This window comes from Morchella importuna (assembly GCF_003444635.1).
Source record: "Morchella importuna strain M04M26 chromosome Unknown Morimp01GS022, whole genome shotgun sequence".
NCBI lineage: Eukaryota > Fungi > Ascomycota > Pezizomycetes > Pezizales > Morchellaceae > Morchella > Morchella importuna.
The window spans coordinates 424818-440135 of record NW_025763419.1 but is presented as its reverse complement, the minus strand read 5'-3'; the positions used below and the strand labels follow the sequence as shown (position 1 = coordinate 440135).

Here is a 15318-nt window from a genome sequence, read left to right as displayed (position 1 = left end):
TTCTTACGCGAGGAAAAGTTACACTGCATACCCCCCGTATTTCTTCGCTTCTGATGGCTTGATTCATATCGTGGGACGAGACATCTGTTCTCTTTGTCAATCCTACATATCGCACCACACCACATGGATATTGGCATGATGCACAACACCTAGCTCTACTACGTGTAACTAGGGCTCCCCATGTAATTATTCGACAGTTGCTCTAACCACACCGCCTACGATGATATGGATGGGGCCTCTCGCTCTACATTGCACAACACGGAAAAAGAAGAGGCACGAGGAGAAAATAATTTGGTAAAGACTAACGCGGTCATCTTCTAGGCTTTTCCCCGCGGGGAGGAAAGAAAAAAATGCAAAAACTCCCAATCGAAAAACCCGTACGTAAAGTAATCCAAAAATAACCAGCAAAGAAGAAGGAGCTAAAAAAAAGGATTTCTATATACAAGAAATTTTTAAAGAAATTAGGTGATTAGATCCCCACCGCCGGAGAGTGTGTCGTTCTATGTATGTATAGGGTAGCTATAGGTATTTACAGTATACTAATGGTGCATTATACAATTCGCAAGGCAAGGTCGAAAATTCGTAAATGTCGTATAAAAAAAAAGAGAAAAATCCCATTCATTCCGGCAAAGGTACACCCTCATCCCAATGCTTATGTTCCCTCGAGCCACCCGTATCCAGCTTCGGCAAGAACTTCCCCCCTCTATGCCGCATCAGGTCCCTCACCTCAGTCCACGACTTTGGCGAGGCATCGCTGCAAAACGCCCGCGAGAAGGCAAACTCTCTTAACACGGCGCGCGACGAAGCTGGCTCGGGCCGCCGCTTGCACTTCTTCAAGTAGTGCCTGACGCCCTGGGCGGTGAGCTTCGGACACACGGGCCACAGCGACGTGTGCGAGTACCGCGCGTTTGTGAGGAGCGGCGGATATTCGATCCACAGGCCAGAGTCCGCATCCCGCTGGGTCTGGGGGTTCTGGTTGTTGTGTGCGACTTGCACAATCTTGTCCCATGCTCTGATGATGAGGCGTTCCAGCTTCTCGCAGGGGCTAAAGATCTTTGAGAGGTTCGAGTCGCGCAGGTCCTTGGTGGAGAGGCAGATGTCGGCGCTGGTGATTGTGTTGCGCATGGCGCGCATGACGTCGCGGGTGCGGTCGGAGAGAAGCCAGACTGACACGTCGCCGGTGAGGACGAGGGTTTGAAGCTTTGTTAAGCTTTCAAGGGGGGAGCGGGAGAGCACTGTACTGCGTGGGTATCGGATTGCCCCGCGTCTGGCCCGGGATCCCATGCTGAGGTCTGTATCTATGAGCTTTAAGCTCGTTAGGCCAGCTCCGAGTGAAGGGAGGATATTGGTGAAGAAGTGCATGTATGTCTTCTCTGCGCCCAGATGTTTATCCTCCCAGGAAAGCGACAGCTCTTCAAGTTCCAGGGTGTTGTATGTGTAAGAACATCTTGAGCGGGTATCGTCAAAGCTGTTTATGCTCTTGGCCTCCGCTGCCGCCGAAACAAGCCCGAACATCCCGTTGAACTTTGAGAACTCCACTGTGCGGAGATCCCGCCAAAACTGGGGTGCGAAGTTCCATCCAGCAAACACCTTGCTTTCTGTGGCGCTATCTTCCATGATAAGGTCGACTAGCTTCAGTGCCTGGGGTACAAATCCAGCGGCACCCATGTCAACCAGCATCCGCCAGAGCTTGAAGGCGCCGCAGCTCATCCTTGCCAGCCTCAGCGCTTTGAAGCTCCCACTCTGGCGAATCGCAAAGGGGACGCTTCCAGGTTCCTTCCCGGGGAGCCGCGAGTACTGTATGTTGAAATCTAGATCCAATGAGGTTACAGAGTTCGGGTTCAGGCAATCAAAGAACCTTTCCAGGGTTCCTACAGACCAGTTGGAATCTGACCGATCGCTTTTCCAGTCCTCGTTGTGGCTATAGATGGGATCATAGTGCGTCTTGAAGCGCCAGTCGAGGATTGTTAGGCAGAAGGTGTCTGCTTTGACCTTTTGTCTTCCGGGGCGTGAGAAGCTGCGATTTACCAGTGTGGGCCGGATTGAAGCTATGGCTTTCCCGAGCTCGGGGCAAACCATCCAGCCGGATGAGATAACCAAGCGGGACAAGTTTTCAAGGGAACATATGAGCGATATGGGGTGCGACATCCGGACCGGATCGAGAGTTCGCAGCTGGCCCAATTCCGGGATTGTGAAGCCCTTGAGATGATGGATATGGGGATATAGGACTGGAATTCGGGAGAAAAAAAAACTGTCAGTATCTCTCATCTGTAAAAATTATTAGCCAAAGTGCAAAAAAGGATTCACCCACAATCCATAATCATCAAAGCCGTATCTCCAACGAAAATCTTCACATCTTTCCCGTAAACAGGGCTTTTGGAGTCATACTCGGATCCGCCAACAATCATCCTATCCCCCCTCGACGCCCCCGCTATTTCCAAACCCCCCAAAAGCCCGCCGAAAAAGTACTCAGGGGCCCTGGAACCAAGCGCCGTCTTCACGCCCACAGCTCGCTGCGATTTCATGATCTCCGTCAAAACCATAACCAAGGTCCGTGCATCGAGGTGGGTGACATAGTTGATGTATGGATACAGCGTTGCGTCTGCGGATTCTGTGCTCGATGAGACGGTGAAGCACGAGAGCAGGAGCGTACGCCAGAGCTTCATCATCCTTCGGTCGGCCGTGGTGCTGAAGAAATCCACTTTTCGCGAGAGCGGGAAATATGTTGAACCAAGGTCTCGATTTGAGGAGTCTGGCATGAAGACGCCATAGCCATGCGTTTTGTACAGCATCGGAATTGCTGTATATGACCAAAGCTGTCGAATATTCCCTAGTTAGCCAGAAATTCGCAAATATCCTATTGCATACAAAAAAAAGTGCAAACTAACTCTGCAAGTCAAGGCACAGTTCAACAGATTCTTCAGCGGCGGATATCCATCATCTCTCAGGCCCGGTGCCACAAATCCAAATATCAACTCCCACAGCTCGAACGGAATCCGGTCTATTGCTGGCGGTAACGGTTCTAGTTCTGGGAGACCTGGAGTGCTTGGTCTCGACTCGTCATAGTCGTAGTAAAACGTCCCCTCGACATCTTCATCATAGAGCTCTGCACCCCCCATTTCTTCATCCTCTGATTCTGGCGAAGAAGACTCCTGATCGTAGAAGGAGAACAGCATAGACATGACAGAAAGTCTACATATGTACAAGGCGCGTGTCTAAATCGATATTGAGCAACGTACTATCGATCGAATGATATAGGACGGCCTTATTAATACTTGAAGATATCGCATGGCATGTAGGTGCAGTAAAGTAGATTAGGTAGGAGGGCTTGTAGAAGAGGTTACGCTTTGATGGTATTTATTCCCAATGGCCCAGCCAGCCACAGGTCTCATGTCTGCAGTTTAACAACGCATCCTATTGACCCCCCCTCTCTCGTTAGGCGCACAGATGGAATCGTACATACTCTACCGGTACTCTACTCACACACTTGACGTACATACATGGTGTTTCCCCAACCCGACGCCGTTTGTCAATTGGGTCATCCCAGCGTAAGCGTGAACCCGGTTGGCCGCATCAAAGTGATTGTTTGGCTTGACACCTCTCCCGGGGCGCTTCGAGAGGGTCCTGGACCGGTTTGAAACCCCCAGTCCGGTTCTAAATCCACCCCCAAATGGACCACCACGTTGACAGCTCAAGCTCCACAATACTGCTGTGTGTAATCGTCTTTTGAAAGTTCCAAGATGTGAAAACTCAATCGCGTAACCCCGCTCCACAACTGACATTGTCAAACCACCCTCCCTGGGAAACATTCAAGCGAACGAATGAGATTTTTTTCTCTCTCCTACGCCTTACTCTAGACCCGATCATTCGAGTGCGGAAAATACATCTTTGGCTAGTTAGATAACCTAGCTCACACGATCTCTGGGCGCCGGCTTGCGTTCCGAGAAGAAATCAGTCAAGTCAGGGCCAACGTCAGGCAACAAAGCTAAGTCGAGCTTTCTACACTTGGATCCAAACAATCTTGGCACATAATCTACCCCGCCAACGTTTGTTTGGATATTTTATGTTTGATTATGCGGTAGACGCGGTGATGCGTACTCTATCGAGGAAGCACGATCGAGATCTGGATCAGATCTATCGAAAATAAACATATGAGGAAATTAATGAACAGCTAGAAACACGGCATGTTCATCAAAGATTAACCAAAACTCAGCCAATCATACCGGGAGATACACATATAACATACCAAGATCAGATCAGAGCCCTCTGAGGTATCAAAGACAAGAAGATAATGAGTTATAATAGGCAAGTGCTCAGTTCATGTCAAGAGTCTCTTTGGCACGGTATCCACTAGCTCCAGCATCTCAAACATATTCTACTGATTGGCTCACCAAACAAAGTCGTGTACCTGGATCTCACGACTTACTCCAACATGTACCTACATGGCATGAACCTGTCGGAATATTTGATATGGGAAGAGACACACGATACACGCCCTAAGTATCTCTCGGATATGACATTCTTAATTGGGTCGCTGAGCGCCCTATGCTTGTTTACCGATCATGAGGTCTCACTCGGTAATTAAAACCTAAAAGGGTTACCCGGTAAAGATTTGCTTCTTTTCCAATGAGAACCTGTTCCAGATTTCTCGGCAGGCAACCGAAAAACATCTAGAATCTCCGAGCAATTCTAGAAGGCAATATTGAACCGTGTTATAAAGTGGCCCAGGCAAGGAACTCTATTTGAACCTTGCCTTGGAACTAAACCGATTCGGGTTTCATTATGTGGTGATCTGTAAGTTGTTGGGATAAGCTTGGGGACCGGTATCCATGCAGTCCCGTTGCCCTGTGCTCATGGGCACTGATCACGACGTGCGGCAGGAGACGAGATGTCTTGAAACCTTTTCCCGAGAGCGGGCGCCCGGGACTTGAAATGTCAATTCGTAAGACAAGTCTTCCTGTAGGTCTTGAGATTGTGGGGGGTCTATCCATCGACGGAAAGCTTCCGTGAGTATAGAATTGACTGTCTAAATTTAAACATCAGAAAAGGTCTTTTATTTTTCAGGTCTTTGAGGATAACAAAGCCCTGGCCGCGGAACCGGACTCAATCGGGTGCCCTACATAGAGTAGAAAGTAAAGCCTCTTGCACTCTTGCAAGGCCTAAAGATACACAACTGCACTGAGTTCAAGGTCGGCGACACTCTCAATGGGGGTGCAGAACTTCGATCCGCCCATTTAGATCCTCCCTGAGCTCCTCTCGTACCATCACGGACCGCCACGACACAACAAGGCTGATCTTTATCAGCCCGTGTGGAAGAGGAGGAGGGCTCGAGATATGTATTCAAGCCCCTTCGGTTACATACTTCAGCTGACAGGTAAGCTCGCATTGATACAACTCATGATCATCATATTAATGGTGCACCCTCTGTCTTACCACACTGCTACCAAAGTGCCCATGTGATTGAATATCTCACCTTTCTATCATTGGAATCCTCCGAAGTCAGCCGTAGCCCTAAAAGTTCGTGCCACGTGTGGTCCCCCAGATTTGCTAATGGAAGCTGGTACGTAACATCATTGCTTCTGATGGGCGTGGTGGATCGAGATGTGTGAGCTGAAGATGCATGATATGTCCCGACAGGAACCCTAGCCCTGAAATATGTCGACCCCACGTACTGGTGGGGGTCTGTAAGACTAAGGAGTCTAGATAGGAGATAACCGAAGAATCGGATTGTAATGCTGGCTGACTTGAAGAATAAAGAAAGAAGGAGCGAGATTCCCGTATAGAAATAAAACCAAGAACAATTAAGTGTTCTTTAAAACAACATACGTATGCATATGACTGTTATCTAGAACAACGTCCAAACTATACAGGCCAGCCAACTAAGAATGACGAATGTCCACAACAACACCAATGACGTGGTGCAATAGTATGCCGACTCACTCGTTTGCACATAACGAGCGTAACTTAACGTTATAATGCTAAGAAAGAGACTCGTAATTTTGAAATCCCGCCCTTGCAGGCTTACTACGGCATATTAAGAACAGGGCTGTAGGACACCCAGACAGGCGCTCTTGCAATCGGGGGTAGATACATGTAGTACTCAGTAGCTGTTGAAGCGAGGAGAAGATGAGATCCTTGGCTTCCTCATTGCATTCATGTCTCCTAAGTCATTGCTAGCTAGTAGTCTTTAGAGGTGGGATGCAGGTGAGGGCTTAGGAGAGGCCTCCTCCGTAAATCAACCACAGAATTTTCGCCCTTATACAAATTTTCCCATCAAAGCGACAGAAATTCCCAATCAGCATTCGGTGCCTTGGTCCTTCGGTACATCTCTTGTGCCTCGTGGTTGATCGTCAGCTGCACCGCTGAAACTACGGCAGCTGTTATACGGGTATGCCGCTAACTGAGCCATTCAGCCACCCCCTAGTCCCATCCACTGGACAAGATTCCGAAGCCACATCGTTAGCGCAAGACTCCCGATCAGAGATAGGAACGGATTCTGTTGCCGTCACTCCAACCTTTGTGGTGGCTGGCCTAAGGACCTCATGGCACTCATCACATTCCATTCATGGGCTGATGCGTACGTGTACAAGGCAGCCATGAGCATCCTGTGTTTGATTACTGCAATGAACAGCACACAAAACAGATGAAGTATGTGCACATGCATATACCAATTGGGTGTTCTCCTCCGTAATACACCTATAAATAACGAGTGATATTCTATGATGCAGATTCCAGAAGGGAAGACTTGAGGGCCATTCGGTTTACGAAAACCAGGGTAGACTAACCCTGATAGGGTGCGTATCCCAAGGGTGCAACTGCACTGCTTTCACCAGCACTTACCGCTATGAGAAAAAGGCTTGGGATTAAGACGAAGGATCCGCCGCGCGAATCTCCGGTCTCAGGAGCGATATGAAACTCTCTGAATGATAGTAATAACAGTCCACATGTTCGGGGGTGATGGAATCCCCAATTCTTGTTTGATGAGAGTACTCTTACCGGATTCCTATGTGTAGTGGATTGGTGTAGCTCAGTTTAATATATAATGCGAGTGATATCTGATGAGGCAAAATCAGTTTCGGTATTTTTTTTTGTTCTCCCCTATAATACAACAGGAAACCATCCAACCAGACAAAAGAAAAGTAAAGAAACACACAAAGAAAAGATCCAAAGTCCAAAAAAGAGTGTAAAGACAGCCGCGAGGCACCTGAAATCTTAGCATGTATAAACCTAAGGGGAGAAAAAAAAAAAAAAAGGAGAAAGAATTAATAGGAGAAAAACGAGTAAAACGCCGATGATTCACCCTCCGTTAAAACATGAACCCACACAAAGTCGCTAACACAGAGACGTACAGACGTACACATACAGACATTACAACTTAACCCCACTACCGTTGCTCACCACCACTTGGTCCTGCATCACTATATCTTCTATCACGTTGCTGGGCTCGCCGCTGTGTCCGCCACCCCGACCTTTATACCCGCCGCCGACACCCTCTATCAGTGGGCGCTCCTCTTCGCCGCCACTCGCTTCATCATCACTGCATACCCTGCTCCCAGCGCCACTGCGGCTGCCCCCAAAGTCGCGCCCGGCCTCAATGACTTTGAGCTTGTCTCGCAGCGTCTGGGCGGTGACTTCCTTGGACGAGAATCCATTCTTGGGGTGGTTGCACCCGTTGACGCAGCCGCCATAGGTCAGACGGGCGGCCATGGCGGCCTCGAGCTTCTTGATCTCTAGGGGTACCTCCTTGGCGCGCTTTTCTTCCTGCTCTTTGCGGTAGGCGGACCATGTACGTAACGTGTTCTGCAGGATGTATTTGTCGGTTTGGGGGTCCTTCTCCATCAGTACGAACTCGCAGTGGTTGACATTGCGAAGGTCCTCAAAGTGCTCGACAGAGTAATGGTACCTTTTCACTCAATTAGCACTAACACAGCACCAAAAGAAAGGCGCAAACAAACCATTTCATCAGGAAGATCCTGGTCATAAGCCCGTGAGTGACAAGCACAAGCACACTCGGAAAGTCATCCTCCGCAAACTGTCGCCAAAGACTCTCATTGAACCCCGAGACCCGATCATATGCATCCGCGGCGCTCTCACCATTCGGAATCCGGTAGAAGAAGTGCCCGTAGGCTGCACGCTCGTGCCACATCCGTTCCATCTCCTCGCTGCATGGTTGAAAGTTACCGAAGTCTTGCTCACGGATGCGAGGCTCTTCGTAGACTTTGATGGTGCTGCTGTTGGGGTGGGGTGTCAGGGATTGGACGATACCAGCGGTGGTCTCACGGGTTCGTGTGTAGGGCGAGGTGATGATCTGGACGGTGTCTTCGGGACGGAGGAGCTTGAGGAGGCGGTCACCAGCTTCGAGGGCCTGGAGGAGATTAGTGGGGTTAAAGTGGGGTTAAAGTGGGGGGCATGGGAGGTACGTACCTGGCGGTTACCTTCTTTGGTGAGCTTCACACGGTGGTCGGGAACAGTTTGGTGAATTGCACGGTTCTCTAGAGAGGGAATTAGTAGCTGACGAGGGGATTTTGGCGGGGGAGAAGACATACTATTTCCCTCGCTCTGGGCATGGCGGACGAGGATGATGAGCTGTTGCCACCGAGAGGGGCCCTGGTTAGCTACTAATCAATTAAATAGGTATTTGAGTAGAGAATCTTACTCTTGGCTTGCCCATGGTGATAGTTGTTACAGATGGTAGTAGTAAGTTGTTGTTTATTTGGATTGCTAATCAATTGGCTGTAGTTGGATAGTCGGGGGTGTGTTGTCAAAATAGTTTCTCGAGGGTAGTGAGTGTCGGTAGTGCCCGGTGGGTAGGGTAGTTAAGGGTAGGCTCGGTAACGCCGCGGGAATCGGTTGAGACCTTATCCTTCAACGTTAGCTGGATGTTAGGGCTGAGGGATGCTCCTTCCTTGCTTATCGATGTGCTTGGCCTAACGGCGGAACAGGAACCCGAAAAAGGGCTTCCTCTACTGATTTATCATGCAAGGAGGGAGACTTACCAGGGAGACGAGAAAAGAGCTCGAAGAGATCCAATGGCTGCGACAGATGGAGTTGACTGACAGCTAACTAGGAGCACTATCACTCTACTTAAGTACTCTTCGCTCCGCGGTGCGTTGGCGCCGATGTCCTGATCTGCTTGCTTATTCTGATTCTCGGGAGGGGATGATGCCTGTGATTGTCGCTAATAATGTTGGTTTTTAATGTTTCTGTTTTTGTCTCTAGGTCTCTTTTGGTCTGACTTGGTTCTCTGTCTCTCTGTTTCTGTATATGTAGGGCTTGAGTTGTGCAGGTGGGGTGGATTCCCCTCATCCTTTATCCTTTACCAAGCTCTCCTTTATCAAGCTCACCTCAGTGCGATTGTGATTTCCAATCTTGACGCATTGTCCAGGGGCATTGATTGCTTACTGTCTAGCTTGAAACTCCTCTATTGACGGATCGTGATCTTGACCGAAGCATTACCTCAATACCTCCCATACCTCGCGGGATTAGATGGAAGCATCGGAAAATTAAAACAACGAACATTCACTCACTGCGCTGCCTGGTGCACAGCACAAAGCACAGTCCATCATGTCTACTCTACCTACTGCACTGTAGATCTTCACCAACAGTACATACCAAGCGAGCCAAACCGAACTGCCTCCCAGAGTAAACTGAGTGAAACAAGGCAGGGCAGAGCACATGATTACCACTCAGTGCTGACCTCAACTGATCAACCAACCAGGTCGTTCCTGACTGGGGGTTGGCGCATGCGCAACCGCCCAATAGAAAAAAGCAAAAAGAAGGTACACCGCAGGTCACTAACAGACAGTACCGACGACGCAATTCGTGATGGCGTGAGAAAGTGGATATTTCCCCCTCATCCACAGATTCGTCTAGTGATAATAGCACTCGATATGTTAACACGGGGTAAAAATTCACACCCATACCTGAAATTCTCGATGGCACTGAGGAGGCCTTTTGGAAAAACTGGGCAGGGTTTTTTTTGCTTCCTGCTGCCATGTCCCGGCGGCCAATTAATGCCAACGCACGAACTGCGCTGCAACATCTACTTTTTTTCTCATGGAGGGGAGGGGAGAGGGGGTAATGAATTGTGTTTCCTCTTTCTTTCTCGCCGGTTCAATCTTCCTATGCGCAGGATCGTACTCGATCAATTCCTCGATTCCAGTCCCATGGCCTGGGCTGGCGCATGGCATAACTACATAATTCAGGTTTAAAGGCTAAAACACTCACCCCATATTCTACGGCATGGGGATCCAAAGCTTAAAAACCAATATTAATCATCGCCACGTGCTCTAGCTACATGTAGGACTCCTTGCAGAACTCTACCTACATACCTACTAGTATTTCGCTGACGTTTTTGAACTGGGCCATTATTGCATACACCCAAAATCATGAGCTTGGCGTATTTTTGTATGGCATGCAATATCAGTCGCGTCCACAAACGTCAGAGAAATACGAGTACATGAATGAGTGTATGATGTAGGTACTCATGAAATGGCGATATTTTCATAATGCACTGAATCTGCATGTAGGGTGATCTGTGTCAGAATCCCAGCCTTCGTGAGTGAAGGGCAAAAAAAAGTCTGGATTGAAATTGTAATTGTGCTATTCTGGGTAATTAACCATCTTTGGTAGCCCAGCTCATCTCTATGCTACCCGCTAGCCGGATTGGCATTCACGCACTTATCGGCTGTGCTAGTGATATTTGAAAGTCGCCGTGGATCATCTCAGTTGATACTCTTAACCCCCTAGATATCGCGAACGTAGATGGGCGCAGTCGTCTCCGTACCGGAGTGGATTTAAAGTTTTTTTCAAGCCTGAAGGAAAGTTTCTCCCCCCCCCCATTATGTTTTGTAGGCAGTACGAATGCTGGGCAGTCATGGTGCAGATCTGCACTTGGCATGATCAAACTACTAGGACGCCAATATGTCTTGCCCGAAGCCCCTGAAGTATATAATTCTCCCTATCAGCACATCTTGGTGGCTCTCGATTGGCCCTTACGATCCAGTCATAGGGACAGCCGCAGTCGCACGCCATGGCTCACCTATCACGCGCATATAACTAACGGACAAGTTAAAAACATCGATCACTTAATTACTTAGCAACAAATAATGGACTACCATATCTACTTCGTGACGTTTGCCAGCCTATGTACGTGGAGAGGCTGGGTATTCCGGCTTGGTATGTACATACATATGATGTGCTGTTGTATTCGAACGAATTAGCCAGGGCTGCACAAGGCAGATACGAGTTTTGAAGAATGGCGACTACAGAAAAACAGCGAATCATGTATCGATAAAATTATTAACTCTTTGGAAATCTTCTTCGGAGATAGACTACGTATACCTGAATGCCTTGGTGTATGCCCGAGGTTTCGATGATCATAAAGTTGTATCTATTGGTGGGGGCCGGGGGATACTGAGATAGTGCTCTGGAAGGTGAGGTTGTCTCGGATACAAAAGAAACACCAGTAGCGTGCGCAGGGAGGGCTTGATGGTGTGATGGGATGATAGAACGTGTGATTCTGATACGAGATAGATATGCGCAAAACAGGTATTGGTGTAGGTTCTGGTAGGAGGGGTATGCCGTGGTGGGGGGAGGGGCAAGGCTAGAATCGAGTGATAGTCTGTGACTCCATTGTCGAGAACAATCACTCGGGACGCACTAGCATAGATCATCGCGGCGCGCTGAACATTGGTATTAACTGGCCTCTAATCTAGCCGGTGCTCATCTGCACCAACACCTACTCTTTGACCGTTTCTTCCACGAGCTCGTTTTCCTCCTCTCTTTCTTTTGCTTTCGCCTTTCTCGCCTCAACTCTCCTATTTCTGTTTTCCATCCAATCACCTTTCTTATCCACGTATCTTTTATTGATCACTTCCACCTCTTCCATTCTTTTTCTCTTCATCACAGGCATATACTTGCCCCTCAGCAGGGCAGCGTGCCCACCATCCACAATCACTTGACTCTTTTTCGAGCCCTTCAGCTCCCTACTAGTAACCCCGACCCCGCCACCAGCAGCGATAACGTCCAGCAGACCTCCTGCCAACACCTCGTCCACAGCAGCCTTGTGCCAGATTTTCCACACATCCCCAGTGAGCTCCGCTTTGCTCTCATATTCCCACTTTAACATTCCCTCAGGAAATATACAATCCCATAATACAAGGCAGCGGTCGTTTGCCATCTCATAGTGGGGCTTGCAAGGGTTAGTTTTTGTATCTAGAAGTTGCGTGATAATTGATGGTTCCTCTAGTCCCTGTCCTACAAGAAATAGCATTGCTACCATGTGGCGAACCTGATGCCATAGGAACGCGGATCCATGCAGCTCGAAGTAGAAGGTTTTTGGGCGCCCTGTTTCCGCCGCCTCAGTAGTAGCGCCGGAAGCAGCGCCAAACGTTGGTGCTTGCGGGACGACCTCATTTATGGAAGCGTGACGGATAATGCGATCAAACCGGCTGATCTGCTTGCTAGCGTCGATTTTACAGAAATTTCTAAAGTCGTGATCACCAACATACAGCGCCGCGGCCTCTCGCATCTTGTCGATATCGAGGTGGATGCTTTCCTGGGTTGTTCCAGCAGTCCCTGGAGGGATTGGAGGGTTGGTGAAGAAATAGCGGTAGCGGCGCTCCTCACAATTGAAGCGGGCGCTGAAGCCTTCCGGGGGATTGGGGCACCAAGCAAGGACCCGAATATCGGGCGGAAGAAGCCGGTTGAGAATTTGTGGATAGAGGAGCTCGTCAGCGTCAGAAAATTCAGGGGTGCTGGGCTCGTTAGCCTCGGCGGTTAGGTCGGCACCGAAACTATCGTCCAGGGTGGCTGCGGCGGGGTCCTCGGTGGTTTCAGCGGGCGGGGAGCGGGGAGCTGCGGGGAGTGGTCTGTTACTGCGCACACGCACACCAATGACCTGACCGAATGCTGAAACTCCCTTGTCAGTGCGCCCGCATTTGGAGTACTCCACCGCCTCATCTCCAGGCCAGCCTAAAACTGTTTCCTCCTCTCCAGGTAGCCCATTGTGTGGGACTAATCGCCCCTTGAGCAGCGCCTTAAAAATCTGCTCCTCAACTGTAGGAGTGCTGAACGGGTTATTAGCATGGTACTCGAAACCTCCGTAGTTTGCACCAAGGTAGGCGATCTTGAGTGCGATATGGCGTGTTGAATAGGCTGAAGAGTCGAATGTCTTTTTGGCTTTTCGAGGCTGAACCTGTTTTACTCTGAGGGATGTGTTAGTTCAAAGAGCACCAGAGGGTTCTCGATACCAGAAAGGTCTGATGGGGGAGGGACTTACTTACTTTTCCTGTGACTTTTCTAGTTCGAGGATGCGAGTGATGAGCTCAGAGTGCGACCACTTTGAGTAGAGCTGTTCCCGCTGCTTCTCCATGGCTAGACGTTTAGCTTCGAGCGCAGTGATGTTGAAATTTCGGCGGTGTACGTGGGGGAGTATGAGGGTGGTGCGAGTGGTGCGCTGAAGACGGATGAGTCGTAAGAGAGTTTGTGAGCTGTTGAGCCGCAGAGTTGTCATTACCACTCCAGTACCTGGGTAGGTAGGTATATAACGACCCGCTTTCCGATGTATTCTCGATTGCGGATTTGACTAGAGAATTGACACACAAAGCACCTGAACCTACGACAGGTTTTTGGTATTGTTGTTATGTAGTGGTGGATGAGACAATATTTTTCTTTGGCTGTGGGTCAAGGTGTATACGAGAAATGACTGTTTGGAGAGTTTTTTTTCTTTCTTTGTTTCTATCCGAACTTTACTACAGCGGGACTTCCCGCGTACTGCCACACAGAGGTCTCCACAGCATCAGCCACAGACGCCCGAGCTTGAAGGGAAACTCCATGGATGGACGGGGAACGAGCATTGCAACGTGTCCTTGGAAGAATTCTCTCATGGGAGAAAGGGGAGAGAGAGAAGGCAGTAAGTGAGATTAGCAGACGATGGATTAGGATATATTTTATTGTTTTGGTATACGGGAAGAAGTAGCAGTAGTAGTACATGTAGTTGTTGGGTATTTGATACAGGCAGTAGTAATCACAGAGCAAGCCCTGGTAGGTAGCGCAGAAGTCAGAATTAAGGGTGGGAGATAATATTTTAGAACGTGCCAGGATCCATAGGGCTGGGTTGGATGCTGACGCGAAATTAAATCTTTCCCTACACGCACGCACGCCTACATACGTATCTGCTTGACTTACATGTGCCTGTGTGCTCTCTCTGCTCTACCTACGTCGTCTGTCTCTATCTTCTCTACCTACCTACAACCTACATCCTACCCCCCCCCTCCCCCTCCTTGATCTTGGATTCGACCTCTCCTCCTTGCTATCACAAGTCTTCAGATAGAGTGTAGGTACCCAATTCACATATCCAAGAAGCATCTATTGCACTTACGACGGATACGATACTCCCCCAACACACACCTCAACCAGCCGCCAGCCCTCCAGACTCTCCCACCAACAAAAAACTTGTCCCACCCCCCCCCCCCCCCCCAAGAGCCTCAACGCCTCGCAACCCCCACAGCGCGTCATCTACCTGCCATACATCATACTCACCCATACATATCGAACCTGTCTGCCAGCCAGCCAACCCCCATCCACGCCAACAGCTTTTCCCCCCCATCTGCACTCCACGATATAGATGTTTCCACAAGAGCTCTAGCAGCACAATTACTTTTTTTATTTTCTCTCCCAAGAAAAAACGACAGCAGCAGCAGCGAGCGCTCTCTACACCCCCGACTCGGTCACAGTTCTTCCATGAATAGCTGCTGTTCATGCGGCCTCTGTCAGTAATACCTATCTATTCCTACCTCCTATTCCACTTGCTCGCGCCAAACACACAACCCAGATTGAAACTAACAACCAAAAAAAGGCTATTGGCGATCTTGGTTTTCATTGCCGGATACATTACTGCGCGCTTCTCTCTAATCACACAGGCGGTTGAATTGGCATACTTTGCTTGGGACAACGGTGTTGTCGTAAATACTCCCTTCTCCCGTTCCCATCCATCGGACAACTCCTCACCCCCGTGGCTTGGCTGGAAGCTTATTCTCCCCACTACCCACTTGGCTAACTGGGGTGTCTGTGTGTGTGCGGTACAGGGTCGAGCAACAAAAGGATTCCTCATACTATCGCTATTTTTCTTTCTCTTCTTCATCCCCATCGAGCGCATCGCATCGCGGGAAACAAGCCTAGTTAGTAGTCGATTCTACACCCTCTTTTCTCCCCCGGTTTGGTAGCTGCTAACCAAGATGCACACAGCAAACACGCAGCGGCAGCGCAATCTCGGCGCGCGAGCAGCTCCGTCGGCGCGGGAGCTTTTACTAACCA

The 15318-nt window shown here is 49.3% G+C and overlaps 5 protein-coding genes across 5 annotated transcripts; 2 read left to right on the top strand and 3 right to left on the bottom strand.

The window, feature by feature from the left end:
• Positions 1 to 618: 618 nt before the first annotated feature.
• Positions 619 to 3182, bottom strand: LAJ45_07143 (uncharacterized protein; the record flags this gene model as incomplete). The annotated part of the gene is made up of 3 exons (XM_046116702.1): positions 619 to 2228; positions 2312 to 2816; positions 2889 to 3182. The coding sequence occupies 3 exons, from the start codon at positions 3180 to 3182 to the stop codon at positions 619 to 621; spliced, it is 2409 nt and encodes an 802-aa protein (XP_045970104.1).
• A 1380-nt stretch (positions 3183 to 4562) lies between these two features.
• On the top strand, positions 4563 to 5707 carry LAJ45_07142 (uncharacterized protein; the record flags this gene model as incomplete). The annotated part of the gene is made up of 6 exons (XM_046116701.1): positions 4563 to 4577; positions 4694 to 4794; positions 4881 to 4942; positions 5305 to 5374; positions 5450 to 5560; positions 5638 to 5707. 6 exons carry the CDS (start codon positions 4563 to 4565, stop codon positions 5705 to 5707), a joined length of 429 nt encoding a protein of 142 aa, XP_045970103.1.
• Positions 5708 to 7368: 1661 nt separating this feature from the next.
• LAJ45_07141 (uncharacterized protein) lies at positions 7369 to 8671 on the bottom strand (the record flags this gene model as incomplete). The annotated part of the gene is made up of 5 exons (XM_046116700.1): positions 7369 to 7903; positions 7956 to 8365; positions 8425 to 8492; positions 8547 to 8586; positions 8657 to 8671. 5 exons carry the CDS (start codon positions 8669 to 8671, stop codon positions 7369 to 7371), a joined length of 1068 nt encoding a protein of 355 aa, XP_045970102.1.
• A 2239-nt stretch (positions 8672 to 10910) lies between these two features.
• LAJ45_07140 (uncharacterized protein) lies at positions 10911 to 13516 on the bottom strand (the record flags this gene model as incomplete). The annotated part of the gene is made up of 7 exons (XM_046116699.1): positions 10911 to 10941; positions 11042 to 11058; positions 11118 to 11122; positions 11191 to 11200; positions 11344 to 11605; positions 11745 to 13208; positions 13287 to 13516. The coding sequence occupies 7 exons, from the start codon at positions 13514 to 13516 to the stop codon at positions 10911 to 10913; spliced, it is 2019 nt and encodes a 672-aa protein (XP_045970101.1).
• Positions 13517 to 14762: 1246 nt separating this feature from the next.
• LAJ45_07139 (uncharacterized protein) lies at positions 14763 to 15315 on the top strand (the record flags this gene model as incomplete). The annotated part of the gene is made up of 3 exons (XM_046116698.1): positions 14763 to 14773; positions 14861 to 15182; positions 15250 to 15315. 3 exons carry the CDS (start codon positions 14763 to 14765, stop codon positions 15313 to 15315), a joined length of 399 nt encoding a protein of 132 aa, XP_045970100.1.
• Between the last annotated feature and the right edge of the window lie 3 nt (positions 15316 to 15318).